This window comes from Neodiprion lecontei, chromosome 4, assembly GCF_021901455.1.
Source record: "Neodiprion lecontei isolate iyNeoLeco1 chromosome 4, iyNeoLeco1.1, whole genome shotgun sequence".
Classification (NCBI taxonomy): Eukaryota; Metazoa; Arthropoda; class Insecta; order Hymenoptera; family Diprionidae; genus Neodiprion; species Neodiprion lecontei.
The window spans coordinates 33,517,568-33,536,501 of record NC_060263.1 but is presented as its reverse complement, the minus strand read 5'-3'; the positions used below and the strand labels follow the sequence as shown (position 1 = coordinate 33,536,501).

Genomic DNA, 18,934 nt, shown 5'->3' with positions numbered 1-18,934 from the left:
CATTCATACGCTGTCAAAAAAATTAACGAGCGGTATTCTCCTTATACGATAACAGAGTCGTTTATGTTTTTTCGTTTGGTAACCATCAAATTGTTTTCCCCCAGATTTTGAAATTCCATTCTCTCTTCTCATCTTTTCCATTTCCTTTTTTCAACACGCTAGCCAGGGTTCCATTTACGGTAATTCCCCTGGTAGCCGTGGTAAACTTTTCCGTTTCCACTTTTATTTTACTGAGTCCTAAATTCACAGACGGTGCCATGGAATTTTATTGAATATATATTATACATTCCTTTTGGTCATTTCGTTTTCAATAAATATTCGAATAATATTTCGTGAAACATCTTACCTTTTATGCATGTACCTGAAGAATTGTATACATTTACGTCTTAGACTGCGAAGGTAGTGAATTATCAAATAACTCAACGTTGTCAGGAAATTTCTGAGCATTAGGCCTGAGCCTAAGCTCTGAGCCTACTATTGAACGCGGTCCCTGAAAATTCTACACCTTCAAAGTTTCTACATACCTATAAACTTGCCTAAAACACCTCAAATCTGGAGTAAACAATCAACCAAAATTCATTCGCAGCGGATATCGCAGGATCTAATAATACGAGCAAAGAAAATTCTTCCGAAAACACACACGCGGCGTTTTGAAGATATAATAAAGAAATACGCGAAATTTGGCTTCATAAATTACCTGGGGCAAGGAAAAGCTAAGACTTCCTGAGCAAAAAAACGGATCGTTGGTTTAGTTTTTTTTTTCTCTCTGTCTGCCTTTTTCAATCTTCGTTGCAACAAAAGCACGAAGCGTGCCGCGATTACCGTAACGACATGATACGTAACGCTAAGCGAATGAAATCTGACTTGACGTACAAAATTGCCAACTTCCTCGCCCTTGAAATTTATAGCTACCATCGTAGCTATTAGTTTTTACATTTCCTTCTCTCAATTTTCTCAGTATAATATCTTCAATCGTGCCAGTCGCTTTTGAATTCAAGTAAAACTGTAATCAGTTGTTTTTGCAGCTCCTCGAGTATCCAAAACATAATAAACGAAATTCCATTCTCTATTAACCCTTTTCGTCACGTAATAGCGTTCCAGATATGCAGACTGCAGGACGATTAAAATCAAAATGCAATAAATAGTAATCGCGTCTCATCCACATCCCTCGTATTCTTGAGAAATTATTGTTAGGTCAACTCGCGGATGAAAAAAAAAAACCGAATGTGTGATAAATTTTTGTTGAATCTAACGGCCCTCGCAACAGCACGTAACGAAACTTTCAGCCCTGCACCCAGACGAATGTGAACCGCACACGCGATATGATAATACAACGCCGTAGAATTTACACGCAGGATGGATCGATCCGGACTAGAAAGGTGGGTCTAATAGGTACGCTTGCCAAGCCGAGTGACATAAGGTTCAATGTCTGACGCAGCTTGGAAATCCGTAACTCCTACCGACCGTACGAGACTTGTTAATGTTTCCATCCGTGTATCTAAATGCGAAGGTGGAAGACTCGATTGAATTTCGTTGACCAAGATTCTCCAAGATTCCCAAGAAGAAAAAAAAAAAATTAACATTATCCGGATATTCCAACGATGAAACGGTAATTCGAATTTATGACAGGTATTGCACTTCTGAAACCCAATTATTGTTGTGAAATTTAACTCTCGTTAAATTCGTTCCGTCATCCATCAGCAAAAACTATCGACGCAATATCCGCCACTTGAAATGCTGTAACAGTCATTGAGAACATTCACCTCTTTCCCAGCGTGGCAGAGTGATATACATTCTGCATTCGCGGATACCCGCGAAACTACAATTTCAAATTTCATTTATCCGGCGCAATACGTGGTGAATTCGTTTTTCAGCACCCTCCTGGCGAGCGTTTTCCCTCGTTTAATCGCTACCGTATCCGATCGCAGTATAACGTATACACCGAAACACTCGGCTCCTCAGAGACTCCACGGAGACGAGGTGCCATCAATTTTTGCGATTCTGTAACGCGAATGGAAAGTTCAGCCGTTTAACAGCCACGGATGTGGGAAAAAAATTTACAGCAATTACGGAGACATTTTTCAACGAAGATATTCGCCATTTCTTTCGACAGTTTGCTGGTTAATGGACGACGTAACTGCAGTCAGCGTGGATCTCTATCCTGTGTGTAAATATTCAGGTATATTCAAGTATATTCAGATATATTCAGGTGCACGTAACGTCGGGGCAAAACTGCTGGTTTTTACCCTGCATGGGGTATAAATTAACCAGCCGGAAAACGAGTCACGAGGGAGGTTGACGAAAGGGTTTACAGCTATTTTAATGGCGGCGTATAAAAGGTGGGAAATTTATGTTCACTCGCGAGCAGCGAGTCGAAGCTTGCATTTCGTTTCGCTTCCAAACCGTGGAGATGTTTAGCCAGCCTTGTGCAAACCTCTTCAAAGCCGACGTTATAGAGTTAAAATATTATTATTGGAGGTAATTATTCCCGATCTTCGGTAGCGAGCTTTTTTCAAAGGCGGGAAATTAACGAGGGGACGAAACGATACGACGGAACGGAAGAGCTTTAAAGCGGCTTATTCAGCGGCTTCGAGCGCCGAGCGATCTTCGTAACGCTTCGCAGTTATTAACAAACCGTTCTCAATGACAATCGATCCTCAGATATCTCCCGGACAACTGATTAATCGCTCCTTTTTCCCGTACTTGGAGAACCTCTAATTCCTCAAGTTCAAGACGTGAGGATCACCGATGCAAACCTCCCTCTTTTGCTCGTTTCGCTATCGGACGAATGCGTGATTTGATATTCCCCGATACACCGCATGGGTGAGTAAGGGCAGCCAGAGAACTGATACATGCACAAAATGATTCCATACAAACGATTCCGTCAGCCAAAAAATACACGATCATGTGCGAGATGAAATAAAGAGATTTGTTTCCAATTGGATTAGGGGGGTCAAAAACAGCGACTGTGGGGAGCAGCTTACGTGTAATATCCGTTTTCTTCTACTATGCGTGGATATTATAAATTGAACGGCACGATATCGAGTAATTACTTTTTAGTTATGCATGTGGAATTACGCAATCAGCTATATATCGCATGACAGGGACAGCACGAAGGCCAGAATATAACTCTGTTGGGAATCGTGAGCCGTAATCGAAGTCGAATACCTTTAATAACCAAGATGATTAACCAATTATACTACATGAGTAAATGCGCGTGCCTGGACGTTGAATAAATTCGAATCTAAATTTGAACCCTCGGTTGTATGAATACATATTACACGGCTCTACAAAAAATTTTTGTTCTTCGTCCTAAAGTTTATTTTATGATTTTCTGGTTAATTATGAACAAAAACGAAAAGAAAATACCTTTTTTTGGTACAAAGTTTGCTTTTGTAATAGTTACAGTAAAAATACTCATTTTTGATTATTTTTTTAAATATTAATTATTTTAAATACATTAAAAAATACCGCGCGATCAGAGTTGGGTTTTAACGTTCAAACAGTGCTTCTATATGGCACTCGAGTGATAAACAACGATCAGGTGTTTTGTAGAAGTCAAGAATAACTGAAAATGTTCTCATTAAAAGTACATATGCTGCATGCTCATTTAGATAAATTTAAAAACAACATGGGAGCGTATTCAGAAGAGCAAGGAGAACGTTTTCATCAGGACATTTTGAGCTTCGAACAACGTTATCAAGGCCAATACAATGAAAACATGATCGGAGACTATATTTGGGTTTTATTGAGAGAAAGTACTTACGAACATAAAGGAAAAAGTAAAAGCGTGCACTTTTAAATTATTTTCTACTTTTTTGTAACTTATTTTGATAGTAAAACTTAATAAAAATAATAAAAATGTTTATTTAAATGGTTTCATCTTTAATTGATAATTAAAACCACAGATTTTGAAAAATATCGTTCAATCGGTCTCCTAAATACGAAAGCAAACTTTTTCATGCTATATATTTTTTTTTCGTCTAATTACGAACTAAAGAATCGAAATCTAATACTTTAAAGTCTAGGTAAAATTTTTTGTTGATCCGTGTTATGCGTACATAAAAATCGACAATGGAAATATTATACGTACCTTAACGAGTTTATCAATTAAAATTTGCCAACAGCTAAAAAAGAGAAACAAGAATCGCCCCTCGACGCGTGCAGATATATATACGTACACAGTGCGAGCCACGAATTGTAATAAAATAATTGCAACAACCGAGTGGATCGGAACTCAGAAATACAAACAAGAGTTTAGCGAGAAATTGAGCGGATTCTGTCGGGTCGCGGATAAATAAATAACGACGTCAATACGTACACAACTGCGGTAAATAAACCGTAGGTTTATCGATGAAGTTACATAATCAATAGAGTATAACGAACCTTGAAGAACGAAATTTCTCAGCATTGAGCGACGACGATCGAACGTGAAAATTGAACAAGAAATGTAAGGAGAAGTAAGCTTGTGTTCGTCGATCCTTGAAGCTCGACACTCGGTCCCACGCAGTTCGCCACCTCCACCCTCAGGGCTTTATTCCCATGATAACAATGAACTCCAGAGCCAAGGGTGAAGAAGCTGGAGGAGAAGAGGGGTAAAAAAAGCGACGTCTGAAGTTCGTCCGGATAAAACTAAGGGGCAATTCCAAACAGAAACAAAAGCTGCGAAACTACTACTAGCGAAACTCTTGAAAGTAAGTATATGAGGCGAAAAACATCCCTCGACACGATCCGACTCTGTAAATCTACTTCCCCCGTCAACGATTTACCACCCTCGCGGGTGAACCGAGTCGTTTGTAGAATCGTCGTTCCCGTGCAAGACGGTATCGAGATTGTACGAAACCGGGTTTCTTCGAACTACGTAACCGCGCACGAGAGCGTCGATTGAAAGGACGTACGAGCATCGTTAAAAGCTACAAGCGTGCAAAGCCCATCTTGATTATATTGTAGGTAGCTGAAAAGCAACATTTGTCGCTGTCACCGAACAAACGCGTCGCACACTTCGCACGCATACGTCTGAGCGATGAATGAACCGCTGAGAGAGAATCGCCGGTCGAAATTGTCATAAAAATGAATTCAACCCCGAGCGAGGATTGGCATTCGCTTGTCGTGAAAGAGTTCGCATATTCCATTACCCAGCGACGAACAGCCCTTTGACCCGTGCCTGGGTGGGTGAACGCAGAGCGTTACAACCGAGGCGGCGAAACCTCGCGTAAAATAAGGAAAGCCGACTCTCCGCGGGTGGAGAGAAGGTGAAAAACGACCCTTAGGTGTCAGCCTCATCCCTGGGTTGGAACGCATATGGGTACCTATTACAGTCCACCCGCGGAGCAACAGCGGACGACGATTACTCGACAGCCGACGATCAGGGAAATTTTCATCCGTTACCTGGACCTCAAAGTCTGCCGGGATGTAAGCTCTATTTTTGTATCAAACAAAGAACGGGCTTGGCCACTTAAATACGACAGCTGGTTTCATGGATATAGTGCAATATGTACATCCTACGATTTAGATTGCTTTTAATAGAACAACGGGGATGAGACGATTCCAACTCGGCATATTTTTAGGTACAAGTAAAACCAACGAGAAATCGAAACGCCTCTGTTACAGCTCCAGGTATTGAACTCGAACGCTTTGTATTCTTTACCTGATTATTCACTTGTTGACTCGCGGTGAAAGCGAAATTCTCTTATTAACACATCTTATGGGCTATACGCCAGTGCTCACTGTTATCTTCATTAAAATAATTCACAATCGGATACACGTATTTTGAATGCTTTAGAAAAGCTTAGAATCTCTTTTTTTCCACTATTTTTTATCCAAACTCTGGGAGGTTTTAACGGTGTGAAAATAATGCAACCTTCCACAGCTTATACCACTCAAAACTCGGGGCGAGAATTTCTTTGAAGATGTAAATCAGAACTAAGAGTGATTGGGGTTATACTGAATTAGGAAACGACTAACTCACGTTTCTGTCATTTTCAAACTGTTCAGATTTTCACTGCTTTAATTCACGTCACGTCCCGATCAATTTTATCACCAATAATTCCAAAATTGACTACCTGCTGCAACCCTTTTACTCTTCCATTTAGCATAATAAGTATTCAAATTTCACTCGGAAATAAATAGATAATAACTTTCAGGCAGTTACAGTTTCGTTTTTCTTTCACGGAAAATTTTTTAACCACCAAGCAATCCAATTTATGCTTAAATAATTTATTTCGCGAAAAAAACTGAACGATAAATCATGATAGATGCTCTGAACAAAACTCTCATTTACCTTGGTCAGGTGCGAGTGTCATACAACATTAGAAGACACTATGAGAAAAAACACGGAGGGTTATTTCAAGTAGTATATCAAATCCAGTAGAACCTTCACTATTTTTTGAAAGCTCTAGACACATGGCTTTTATTTCCGTTAACTGTCGATCAAATATCACAGGTTTAAAGGTTCACTCGAAAATTGGCAAACGTTACCAACAGTTCGAATAAAATGAGAATAAATAACTGATAACGAAATTTCCCATCATTTTATCAGAACTTCACTATTGGCAGGTAAATAATTTTCACTCGTCGTCAACGGGCACGACTTTTATCGGATGTGACACGTGCGACGATAAGCGCTTCCAGACGCTCGACTGGCAGGAAGCAAAATCGGACGAGCTTCACGGCAAAATGTTGTGCCGCGACTGATGACAACAAAGCTCAAACTCAAGGACACGCGGAGCTTTTATGCCATTCTCCGCAGCACTATCTTCACGAGGGATGATCAACCGCTGAAGCGACGCTGCCGATAAGCGAGATCGTCTTTCAAGCTTGTGACGCTTTTCTACGGGCACGGTGAATGCCGCATATGATCGTCATGATAACACCATCGATTCAGTTTTAGAACGTGGATAATTTTCCGGCTGCGGTTTACCGGTAAAATCACCACGAGGTAACTCGAGCGCAAGCACGAAAGCTTCCCTGAACCAAATCGATTCTATAAATTTTGCAGATCCCAACTGAAACTTCGGTCGACGGTCGGCAAGGAAGGTGGACCTTGTCGCAAGCTCGGAATGTTCAAGCTCCCGAAAAAGCTTCACCCTTATTGATAGTTGATAAGGTAACTGTTTCTTTTCATGTTACCTACTGCATCATGCGGCCGTTGCTTAGTAAGTACCGAGAATCTGCAAGCCTGACACAATTACCATAATGGGGGTAAAAAGTGTACGGTCGAGAATAAAGAATGTGTCATGAAAAAATGTAGGTGTATCATACCGGTTTTTGACATCCAATAACACATACGAGGAAGACTGATAAAAATATGAAACACGGACTTGCAAATTTTACGAGATCAGGGTCATCGTTCAAATCTAGCAAATGGATCGTCGGTCGAAATTCCGAATAATCAAAACTCAGAACGTTACCGAAGTCGAAATTTCAGAATTTGGATGAATCTGGCAAGCCTCTATTCGTTTGTAGCACAGATACATCGACTCGAAATTAGGTTCCATTTACATCCTCGACACCCTCAAAGCCCAGTTTGACTCAACGAAGCCTTTAAGTTCTCAAATATTCTAGATCGAAATTAAACCTCGAGATCCTCACATCGCGCTCAATAGAATCTCCATTCTGTGGAACTCAAGAGAAGAAAACCTTAAGAATCAATTGAGGTCTAAGTCAGAATGTTGCAATTGGGGCTTCCGAGGGTCGAATGAGTCCCGAACTTGGTTCTCATTAGAACTTCAAACATCACCATCGGAATTTATGCGCAGTTTGTAGGTTCATATAAGGTGTTTTCTACTAAGGATTTCTCTACCTGAAAAGGTCTCATATAAGCCTACAAAGCCTCAAAATTTTCCCAATTTCGAGATCCAAATGAGGTCTAAAATCTTGTCTCAACCGGCAGCAGCTTTCACATATGTGATAAACGGTTCACGGAATTTGACCATTCACAACTTTGTCCATGTGGAGTTTCGACCATTTAACGTAACCGTCAGTCTGAACTTTGACCTGCGCCCGCTTTAAATTTATATGAACTTGGCACATCGGTAGAAGTGACGGAATTTATCGATTACTTTTTAATCAACACTCACTAAGCTCAGGCTAAAAAGTACGAAACATTTAACGCGATTGAAATAAATAGTTGCTATAAAGGACCCCGCAGAATCCGTACGGAAATTGGCTAGATTTTCAGTATGTTACAGTACATATCCTCCCGATCAAAAGATCTCATGGACACAAGTCCCAAATATCAGCAGTTTCCGAGATATAGGCTTCGCAACGGGGCTTCATGGATTTTTTGATATCTATGAATTTCGTGATTTTCATGAATTATGAAGCTTCAAGAGAACTTGAAATTAAACAAATGACTGAAAAAACTGCACGGTTGATTCCCAAATATAGGCAGGAAGCTATGATTGATTCCATCCATGAACTCGCTGGTTTAATTAATAGAAAGAGATGTAACGTCAGATTTCGCGTGAAGGATGAGACCCTCAGACTCTTGCAAAAATCGACTTGTACCGTTCTTCACGCCTGTGCGGAGTCTCTGCGAATAGGTTGTGCAGTTTTTGAATGATATATCTGATTTCAAGTCCCCCTTGAAGGTTTGTAATTCGTAAAAATCGCTTGATCCGTAGATATAAAAAAATCCATGCACCCCCCTTGCAAAGCCTATATCTCGGAAACTGCTGATTTTTGGGATTTGTGTCCAGGAGAACTTTAGATCGGGAGGATATGTACTGTAACATACTGTAAATCCAGCCAATTCGACCGGGAGCCAATTTCCATAAGGATTCTACGAGGTCCATTTCAACCTTTTCCATTAAGTCTGTTAAGTCTTGCGTTCGAAATGAACAAAACTTTGTTGAATCAACTTATTGTAATGAATATCATTATGTCTTGGAACGCGAGGTAAGCCTGTAACAATTAATAACTTTCAGCTCTTGCGAAAATTATTATCCATTTCACACAGAAGTCAGCCCTGATGATACAAAATTTCTCAGTATTTCTTCTGCTTCGGGAGACAATCCTTCAATATCGGATATACATATAGCGCGATGGCGGCTTATGTCCCGCGTGCTTCAAAGTTAGACGAACATCAACGTCGATATAAGCCGGAGGGGGGGGGGGGCTGAGTACGAGACCGGATTATGAAAGTAGTTGATAAAAGTTAAGAACTCACCTAAGGGCAGGCCAATCTGCGTCGGTGGTGGTCGTCGGCGCTGAAGAGCTGCAATTTGATAGGCTGAGACGAGGGCCGATGCGAAGGGTCATAGGACGTCTCCGTCTGAGGGCGTAGTCTGTAAACCGAAACGAACCGAATCTGTAAATCACTCACATTTTATAAGTATGCACGTGACTTGATGCAAAGGCAGCCCCGATGTCAGTTTCAACGGAATTGTAAGTTTGTCGGTACAATTCTCACGTTTCGATTTCACTAGCGGACAATCTTGAACGTTGAATGATCAGATCCTTGAATCAAGGAAACCGATATCTGCAGGCGGACTCAAATTGCAGCCGGGTGAATTTCATCACAATTTTCTATCAAACTCCCGTGATGTGTTCGTAAATCGTGAACGAGGTAATTCAGGACGACATGTCGTAACGTCGGCGCAGAGAATACGAAAAAATATGGCATTTGACGGGGGTATTAAATCCTGTTTGACAACCGTGTATGTATAAGGTACCTATGTTCGCACGTATGAGACTGTAGTTCGATCAAATCCCTAAACGCAAATAACTTCACTTCCACCGGATATAATAGTATTACCAGATACCCGATCGAGGAGGGAAAAACTCTCCTTCGTATTTCACCTAATCAAAGTACTTGATGAAAAATGAAATAGATAAGTTGGCGAATTTGAGAAAATATAAACGAAAGTTCCAGACAACGTATGCCTTCGGGGACTCGCATACTTTTCGTTATTCCGAAAAAATACCAACTCCGTGTTATTCCGCTGGGGATTTTTGGATCTTCTGTTGCGGCGTTCTCCAGCAACTCAGCCACTTTTCTTTATCCTCTCGGTTCTGTCCCGTAATTGGTTATATAGTAGTAATACTCTGTGAATTTTTTCAGATCTTTTATTTTACTCGTTTCAGAAATGGTTTTTTTTTTTTTTTTTTTTTAACCAATATATCATGGAAGATTGAAGTCGGAGAAAAAAAATTGTAGCGTAAAAAAGTTATGTTTTTCCATGAACTATTTAATGGAATATATGCTCAACAGTATTCTATCTGTTGAGTTGCGAGGGCTCATACCTACTCGGTCTCAAACTTACGCGACTCGGAGTCCTGACCTTTTCTACCCTAGAGTGGGACGTGCTCGCTTTTTCGACTGTGAGCCCGTCTTTCGTATGTGTACTCTGTACAATAATTGTTCTTTCATTTTGCCCGACTTGTATGATTTTTCGTTAAGCTTTCGTCGTGTGGCGTCGTTGTTGAAATCTGAGTTTTGGAATTTTTATTCTTAAGTTTTGGTTCATTCTTTTATCAAGGTTAAAATTATTTGTAACAGCGGATATTGATCGTATTTGATTACTTACAAGTGTAATGCATATGTATCTTTTTTTTTTTTCTTCTTCAAAAAGGCTGCGGCCGTATAAGAAATAAATAAATAAATAAATAAATAAATATGTCATAATTTCAAAATGAATTTTTTTTTTTGCTGAAAATAGTCTTCTCGATGCCATTAAAAATATTACATATGTATTGCATCAAATAGTTTATGGACAAACATAACTTTTTCATGCGAAAATTTTTTTGGTCCCACTTCAATATTCCATGATATAAGAGTCCAAAAAAAAAAAATAACATTTTCGAACGAGTAAATTCAAAAATTCTAGAGTTCACAGCGAGTACCTTTAAGTAGTAGGTACTACTATACAACCAATTATAAAACATATCCGAGATGGTGAAAAAAAAAGTGGCTGAGTTGGTGGAGAACGCTTCTGTTATGAGCAATTATACCTTTATTGTATACCGAGACTTGAGAGAAGCTTCGCTGTATTTGGAGATCTCATTCTATGTAAGAAACAAGGGAATGCCGATTGATCCCAAACAAAAAATAAGCCGCTACGAAAAATCAGTCGTACCTGCAAATACGAAGGAGGAAAATATTGTTTTCTTCACTCACTTCGCCACGTGAAATATAACTAGCATTTCCACGAATGTTCAGACTTTAAGTATAGTGGGATAAACAGATTGGTTTTATTCGTTAGGCCAGTGCCGCGAGATCAGCCACACAGTTTGAAATCACCGATAAAGCACCGCCATCTAGTCGTGTCTAAAATAAAATTTTCAACTTCGTCCTCTTTGGCTATGCCTAAACTTTCCAAAGGCAGCCTTCTCAAATTAAAGGTGACACTCATCGTCAGTGGTTAATCCCATCTTTAGTCTGTCGCCACTCGTCCTCTCGTGCGACGATTTTTACGACAATTCAATGCGGCACATCCCTGCAGGGCATATACGTACTCGGATAACAAACAAGCGATTCGGTCAAAGGGCATCGCCTCTTTTCACAAGGCACGACTCGCGCTCTTTACTCGCAAACTTTATTTCCATTCCAATTATGGCAAAATTGATTCGGCGATTCATCTGGAATCGTTATACCTACAAAGAAAAAATTCCATACCGGCGCATGTGCTTCAGCATTATAAAAAATATCCTTAAAATTTATTTCAATCTTATGAAATCATATTTAAAAGTTCAATGAATGATCTTGAAAAATGCGGAAGCTACGGATCTTCTGAAAGTTTCAAGATTCGCAGTTATGAAACCGGACGTGATGTCTGGATATAGGCAATTCTTTCCACATTCCAGCGAAATTGGTCGAGTTATTTGTTTGGTATCGTGCTCACGAAACACAGTATACATCAAAACACGTATATACACTGTCAGAAAAGTCACGGTGTTAATTAAAGTCCACACCGATTAGTGTGAAATTAAACATCATCTGTATAAATCGTTCGATTCTTGAAACAAAGTGATCTTAAAATCAACACCAAAATGGTGTGGACTCCTATACGATATTTTCGGTGCTACATTTAACACCGCATTTCTAACAATGAACATCTATTTTTGATAATATGTGCAAACAATTTTGTAGGAATCAAAACGTGTTTCCAACTTGGTATATAAATTTCATCTCAATCCAACGTTTTTTGTCATGGAAAGAGTTTATGAAAAATCCTGCCCAAAACTCAGCATAAAATTCAGTTACGTACCAAAAATTTCCGAATGGGGAAACTACGCTTAGTTGTAATTTATGCTAACCTATGCGGAGCATGATTTTGAGTGAAACTTCTGTTTGATGAAGTTAGCACGCAATTGCATAAACTTCAAGACATTTCAGAATATTTTAAAGTTTCACGTTAAATCACGGTGAGTCGTCTAGCCGCCGGAATAATCACGATTTTATGTGCTTGGCGTCGCTAGTTTGGGTGATGATGAAAAAAAAAAAAAAAACAACCTCGCCGGGAAAAGAGAGGTTACAAAAAAATCGAATTCACTGACGGAAAGCGATGCATTATACATGATGCAATCTGATGGAAATGTGATCAGATTATTGTTTTTTCTTCTTTGTCAGATAGAATGGAAATTCACGACAACAAACAACGTGAAAAACAGATACGCTGGCCACCCGAATATTGCGCTTCCAGAATAAAGAAGTAATCACAAGCTTTGAGCCATGTCAAAGTTAGTTTTACTTTCTTTGTTTCATCCGCCAAGATTACCTCGCTACATTTTTTCGGAAATGCGGATCCGAACAGCACGTGAATATAAAGTAGCTATTAAAAAAATCAACGGAACGATGTTATACACGTGTATTAAAGGTTTCATCTCAGAATTACACAATGGAACACACCCATCGTAGTTCCGGGTATTAAAATGGCTGCCACGAGTAATCAAATAAAAATGATCGCAGTTTTTCCATTTTATTACTTATTTCCAATCCAATCCAATTTACGGTGAGTAAAAATAGGTTTGACGCACTCGTTGCGGTCCAAGGAAAGTTTCAGCTACCAAGAGACTTGAATTTATGGTAATGAAATACATGAAATGTGTAAAGAACCCCACCGTAGCGTAATAATATTTTATCAATCCCCTTTTCGTCCGTCAGCGCTAGAACGAGTTTCAAAACATTCCATCGCAATTTTTCCGGTGATGTATTAAAGGGACACTCTCTGGTATTCATTGGTTAAAATAATAATAATAACAAATACATTTATTTTCTTCCGACTCAATACCAATTTGCATATGATAAATGTAGAGAATTCACGACGAATGGGCAAAGTGACGCAATGGGTAGCGAACACAAACAAAAAATGAAATCTGAACCTCCGTGTCTCCAGCTCCTCTCGTTACCTTCAGACTCCGCTCCCGGCTATGAGTACATATCCGACATTAATAGGGAACACAGCAGGAGATTGAAGTCAACGTGAAATGACGTCAAACCAGATGCTCCTGTACGAATGTTATATAGGTCGTTGAACACGCGAGTTGATGGATTAATCAAGGCCTGAATCCAACAGGTATAAATTAGAAATCACTTTTCTAAAAGGTATATTACGCAATCGACGAAGGACAAAGAACGTCGGTAGCCATTGAACGTCAAAGACACGTTCGACATTTTACATTCATTGAAAATCTCGAGAGATGCAAGTGCTCGCGTTGATTGGATAAAGTAATTAGCAGCATTGTATGAAGGGTAATATTCACCACGTTTTTATAACTCGTGACAAAATATTTGAGTATTTGCAGAGAGCAATTTCATTTCGATATTAAGCTGCGGGTTGGATACCTTGTGCTGCTTTTGAAATGAGTCTAGATGGAAGAAACTCATCAAATTGGCAGATTACTGAAACAAACAATTGATCGCCAAGAAAAATGGTAATATAATTTGAAAATTCGCCCGTTCGAAGAGATTCTCTGAATGTCAAATTAGTTCGAAAAAAAAAACTATCAGTCTACCCTGATTAAAAAGAAAGGCAAGAACTGTCGCCATGAAGCTGTAGCCGTGGATTTAGAAGATTTTTCGGATACCCATTGATCGATGAAAAGCCTTCGCAGTCGGACGCATCGGAGCTGAACTAAGATTAGCTCACAGTTAAGCCCATCTTAGATCTAAACAAATCAGATGTTGTTTCCAAACGAATTAGACGAGATCGTATTGTGGGATAATTTCCCGGCGGAACTCAAGAAAGTGCACTGGAAACAGTAAGGCATTCGGTACTTTGCCTCACCGAAAATTATCTAAAGACTGTGGATCGGGCGATCTGCACTATTAATCACGTCCTTCCCGTTTCGCTCATTCTTTCTAATCGCTCGATCGCTGTCACGAACGTGACGTTTCACCTCAGTGGCCCGACACGGATCAATCGAAGCTCTACTAGTTGTAAATGTCACTCTCGTCGTCGCAGATATCAGATATTTGGCATCGTAAGATCGAGCTGCGGGGACTTTCCAATTTTTTTTTATTATTTCCGACACTCAGTATTTGGCAACGGTTTTGAAATTAAAGCCTCGTCATTACGCCGCTCAAGGACACAGCCATGGCACCTGAACCCCAGACACTCTTCCTTCTTCGTCCGAGTCTCAGAGCATCCATATACATATGTATACATGGCTTTACGATTGGACAAAGAAAGATAAAAGGCGAAGAAAGACACGAATACGAATAAAGGTGAAATTTTAGATTCTGATAAACTAAGGTGTAGGTAAAGAAAGAAAATAAGAAGAAAATAAAACGTTCCGACACATAATCTGTATATTTTATAAACGTCGCCGTTCGAGGAACTAAAATTCATCAGATCCAAGCGACAGTATAATTAAAAATTATAAAGACAAAATGAAAAGGATACCTATATATATATATATATATATATATGTGTACTTTTTGATCGACATATTCTAATATCAAAGTCCAACAAAAGCCGGATATCGATCAAACGCTGGCGCAGAATTGATACCGAGAAACTTGGAGTGCCTCCCGTTCTCCGACTCATATCTACCTTGACGGCTATTGCCCTGAAACTTGGCCATAGTCGGTGACTCCCAATTAGCCGAGATAATGTTCCACTGACAAAGGGCCGAAGAGAAGACTCGACCCTTCAGTGTTCACACGTGTCAAAGCAATTAGCCTAGTCCTTGAGAGTCAGGCACCGTGTAAATGAAAAATCGATTCAGATAAGCATGAATAAGTCTAACGTTGGAAGCGTTAAGACTAGATCCTGTACCGCTAGCGAAAAAAAAACAAGCTTCCGAAATGGAATCAGAGAAAGAACGACGCAAGAATCACTACCAAAGGGTAAACTCATATAACTATACTTCTAATGATCAACTGACACCCAAGTTGTTGTTTCGTTCCTTTTTCATGAAAAACGGAGAAAAAACCGCATCGACGATTTCAGGAACTTTGTCTCATTTTTAGGTATTACGTTACGCGTAACCTTTCACGCGGGTAAAATTCGCGGTGCGTGATTATCTTTGAAATACTAGTACTTGATCGTTTTGCGATTGAGACAATATTTCCGCGTGCATTATTTTCGGTACTTGAAATGCTGGTAAACTCTCATCATTACCATCGTGAAATGATCTCAAATTCAGGGAATGCGACGTTTGACTGTGTTTCACTTTTGTAACTTATTCGGAATAAGTATACGCTGTGCAATATATAGGTTTACAATAAAAGGGTCGTGTAGTGTACAAGGAAAAAGAGCTGGATCAAAGCGTGACGACATTCCATAACTCATACCTAGGTATAAGGTATATCTATTACCTTTATCGTAATAAAATCTTACCGTTGGCGGAGCAGAGTGAATTCCTTCCTTGGAGAACATGAGGAGATAGATATTGTCGAGGATTCATCGGCGTCGTCGGCGACATCGATGACGTTGGTGAAATCGGGCTCGGAGCCGACGTGGCAACCCAGTGGGGCACATCGTCGTGCCTCTCAGGAACCTCCGAGTTCGTCCCGGACAACTCCTTCGTGACTCGAACTTCTATGCCCGCCGTCTGTAACGAGATGTTCATGTTTTTTTGGTGAAAATTTACAAAGGAATCCCGCCCCTCGCTCCGACACGAATTCGTCTCGTGCGCGCGATACTTTCGATTCCGAAGTCTCAGCCTAGCATTCCCTTATCGCGACTGCGGTATGAATGCGTTACCGGAATTTTTAAACGCCCGATTTCGTTTAATAGTTGAATTCTCGTATTTTTAAGAATTCATACAATAAAATGGAAAATTGAATAGAAAGCTGCGCAAACAAGGTTTCACATGTATGCCGCGTGGGAGGTTCTTTAATTCCGCGAGACATGGAAAAATATGAGATGACAAGCTGGAATTTAAACGGAATAACCCTGTGCTGTATGCGTGGTGTTGAAGGCCATGTAAACGAAGAGCAGCATCAGGATTTTGCGAGACAAAGCGTTTTCTCATACAGCACGCTTTCGCGAGTTTCAGTCCTACATCCTTCTACTGTCAGACACAGGTTTCTATAATCAAGCTGGCAATGTCTGAGCTGAGAAGACGTTGCTACGACTACTCTCTTCTTTATCGGTCAATTTAGAAAGAAGTAATCAAAGACTAGCCCGCCTGATGCGATAACTACGTCGTATTTTGACTCGAACGAAGCATAGCTTCCAGGCGCCCAAAGAATGGACCTTAGGCGATACTTTATTGCCAGACACGTGTAAGAGAAAATTGTTGGATCTCACCGCATTTCAGAAAATGATGTACTTCTTAGATAGATATTTGTAGTTAAAAAAAATAGTGTTTCTTTTTCAAAATACTTACTGATTCTTTTCAATACCTCAGTTACTGCCAAGTTCTATTTTACTGGAAATAAATAACCAGCTTGATTGGCTTCGTTACGATTTCACTTTGAAGTAAGTCCTACATCCAACCGAAGAATTTAATCGCGAATTCCCCTTGTGGCTAAAAATCTCCCGAGGTTCACTCGAGTACGGGTCAAAACTTGGAAGGGTCAATATTTCGGATGGCCATTATATCGGAATTTCAAACATGAGAAAATAAAATAACGAAAAACGAATTATTAGAAATCCTTCTCTTCATGTTTGAAATTTCTACACAACGGACATTTGAAATATTGACCTTTCCAAGTTTTGACTCCCACTCGTCCACTCCCAACCAAATGATTAAAATCCACATTGCGAATATCCCGCAACTTGAATGCTTGATTCAAAAATTATTTAAAAACTAAGTTTCTTCAGTAACATTTGAACCGGGGAATACCGTGTCATTTTTCTTGATGAAACTTCTGTCGAATATATTTGCATCGCATCAACAGTTGATTCTCTGATAGATACGACGCTGCGGCATCTTGGATAATTTACTCCGTCGAATTCAAGAGGCCTTGTGAACTCGTGAGAACATTTATCGACCGACCATGTATCCCTGTATAATGGAATTCTTTATTTCCTACGTCAACAAGTATCCTCTCCATCTTGCTTCTCCGCGGACTGTTTTTCTCATTCTCATTTTCTGCCGCCCTCTGTATCGCTGTATCTTCACCCGATGAGAAACGAGAAGCGAAACTTTGACACGTCACATACCCGAGTTCTTCGATTTATTGGAAATGTTACCTGTATAAATGACACAAGATATGTTTTTTCGATGCTGCCGGGAGCTTCTCAAGTAGACGATAACGGACGGGGTATGGAATGGTGGAATAATTCTATGAATTGTGTACTTAAGTAACTCAAGTTTGCTTTCCGAGAGTTTCGATAAAACACGTTGTACCTTCACCGCCTAGCCGCGGTGTTTCAACGGCGCTATCTTTTAATCCGTTGGAAGTTCCGAGTGAAATTAAATACTTAGCAGTCCAATTCAATTCAGTCAAACGAATATTGCATCGCAGCTTCAAAACTTGAAGAAACTTCACGACCATGTATCTATATGTATACTACCACGCAAACGGGCAAAAATAATCTGAATTTGAGTTCACAGATTGCGGGGACTTCTTGTGAAATGAAAAGTTTTGTTCGAAGAGTTTGCAGCTTCCACCAAAGTAGGTATTCTATCTCGATGAGTCACTGAGGGGCTCCGCAACTTGTTGCATTCAAGATATCGTGCCTACAATAGGAGAAAGCAAATGGGGTACTTTTCAGGAGGCATGTTGACCGAAAGAAAGTCCGCTTAGTTCCATCGGATTATACTTATGGATACTCGCTTCTCAGACACATTTGAAAACAGATACACAAGAGTTATGGCGGAGAACGGAACTTACAGCGGCCAAGAATGTTTTTTTTCTGAGTATCGAATAAAAATTCAAGAGTCATCGACCCCTCAAATTCTTACCTACCCGTATGAGCACTTTTCCACGTCACTGGCTTTGATTCCAAAATGAAGTTGCGACAATATCGGTGAAAATGGATTAATAAATTTATCGAATTAACGCAGGAGGTCCTATGCTATTGCAGTCCGTTATACAAGAGAGCGGTGCGGCAGGTGTAATTGGAGCTGTTACATCACGCCCATTCAGCTTTTAACACAATGAGAAATTCAGCAAGTGCCATATGAAGTTAGTTCGAATGCTAGGCTACAGCCAATGAGGCCTCACGCGGTAATTGTATTCATAAGGTGACACAGAGGGGGAGGAAACCCAAGAGTGATGAAAATTCGAGCTTAATGCAAAACCGAAACTTTACATTTCGTGAAATTACCGACCTGTCTGAGAAAACCAGATGGAAGGAAATTCTGACGGAACTTTCTGATTTCATTCGTTTCAAGTAGTAATGCGGCTCTATGGTCAGACCGTCGCGTCGTGTGGGAAATAAAATTCGTCAACGGTTGTGTCGTTACAATGGCAAAAATTGGGCACGGTGGTCTTTACGCATTACTACATGTTGATACTAGTTCTCTGCTTAGCAAATTGAAAGCACGTTTCGTCATTTTCGAACCCTGAAAACCATAATTGTTAAATATAAAA

The 18,934-nt window shown here is 39.9% G+C and overlaps 1 protein-coding gene across 1 annotated transcript in view; it reads right to left on the bottom strand.

Annotated features, from left to right (window-relative positions):
• Positions 1-5,836: 5,836 nt before the first annotated feature.
• LOC124294104 overlaps positions 5,837-18,934 on the bottom strand; it is a 34,280-nt gene continuing 21,182 nt past the window's right edge. The window contains exons 2-4 of the mRNA XM_046737974.1: positions 15,786-15,999; positions 9,170-9,287; positions 5,837-5,885 (exon numbers count right to left, since the gene is read on the bottom strand). Coding sequence (XP_046593930.1) covers positions 5,837-5,885; positions 9,170-9,287; positions 15,786-15,999 — 381 coding nt within the window. The remainder of the gene's footprint in view (positions 5,886-9,169; positions 9,288-15,785; positions 16,000-18,934) is intronic.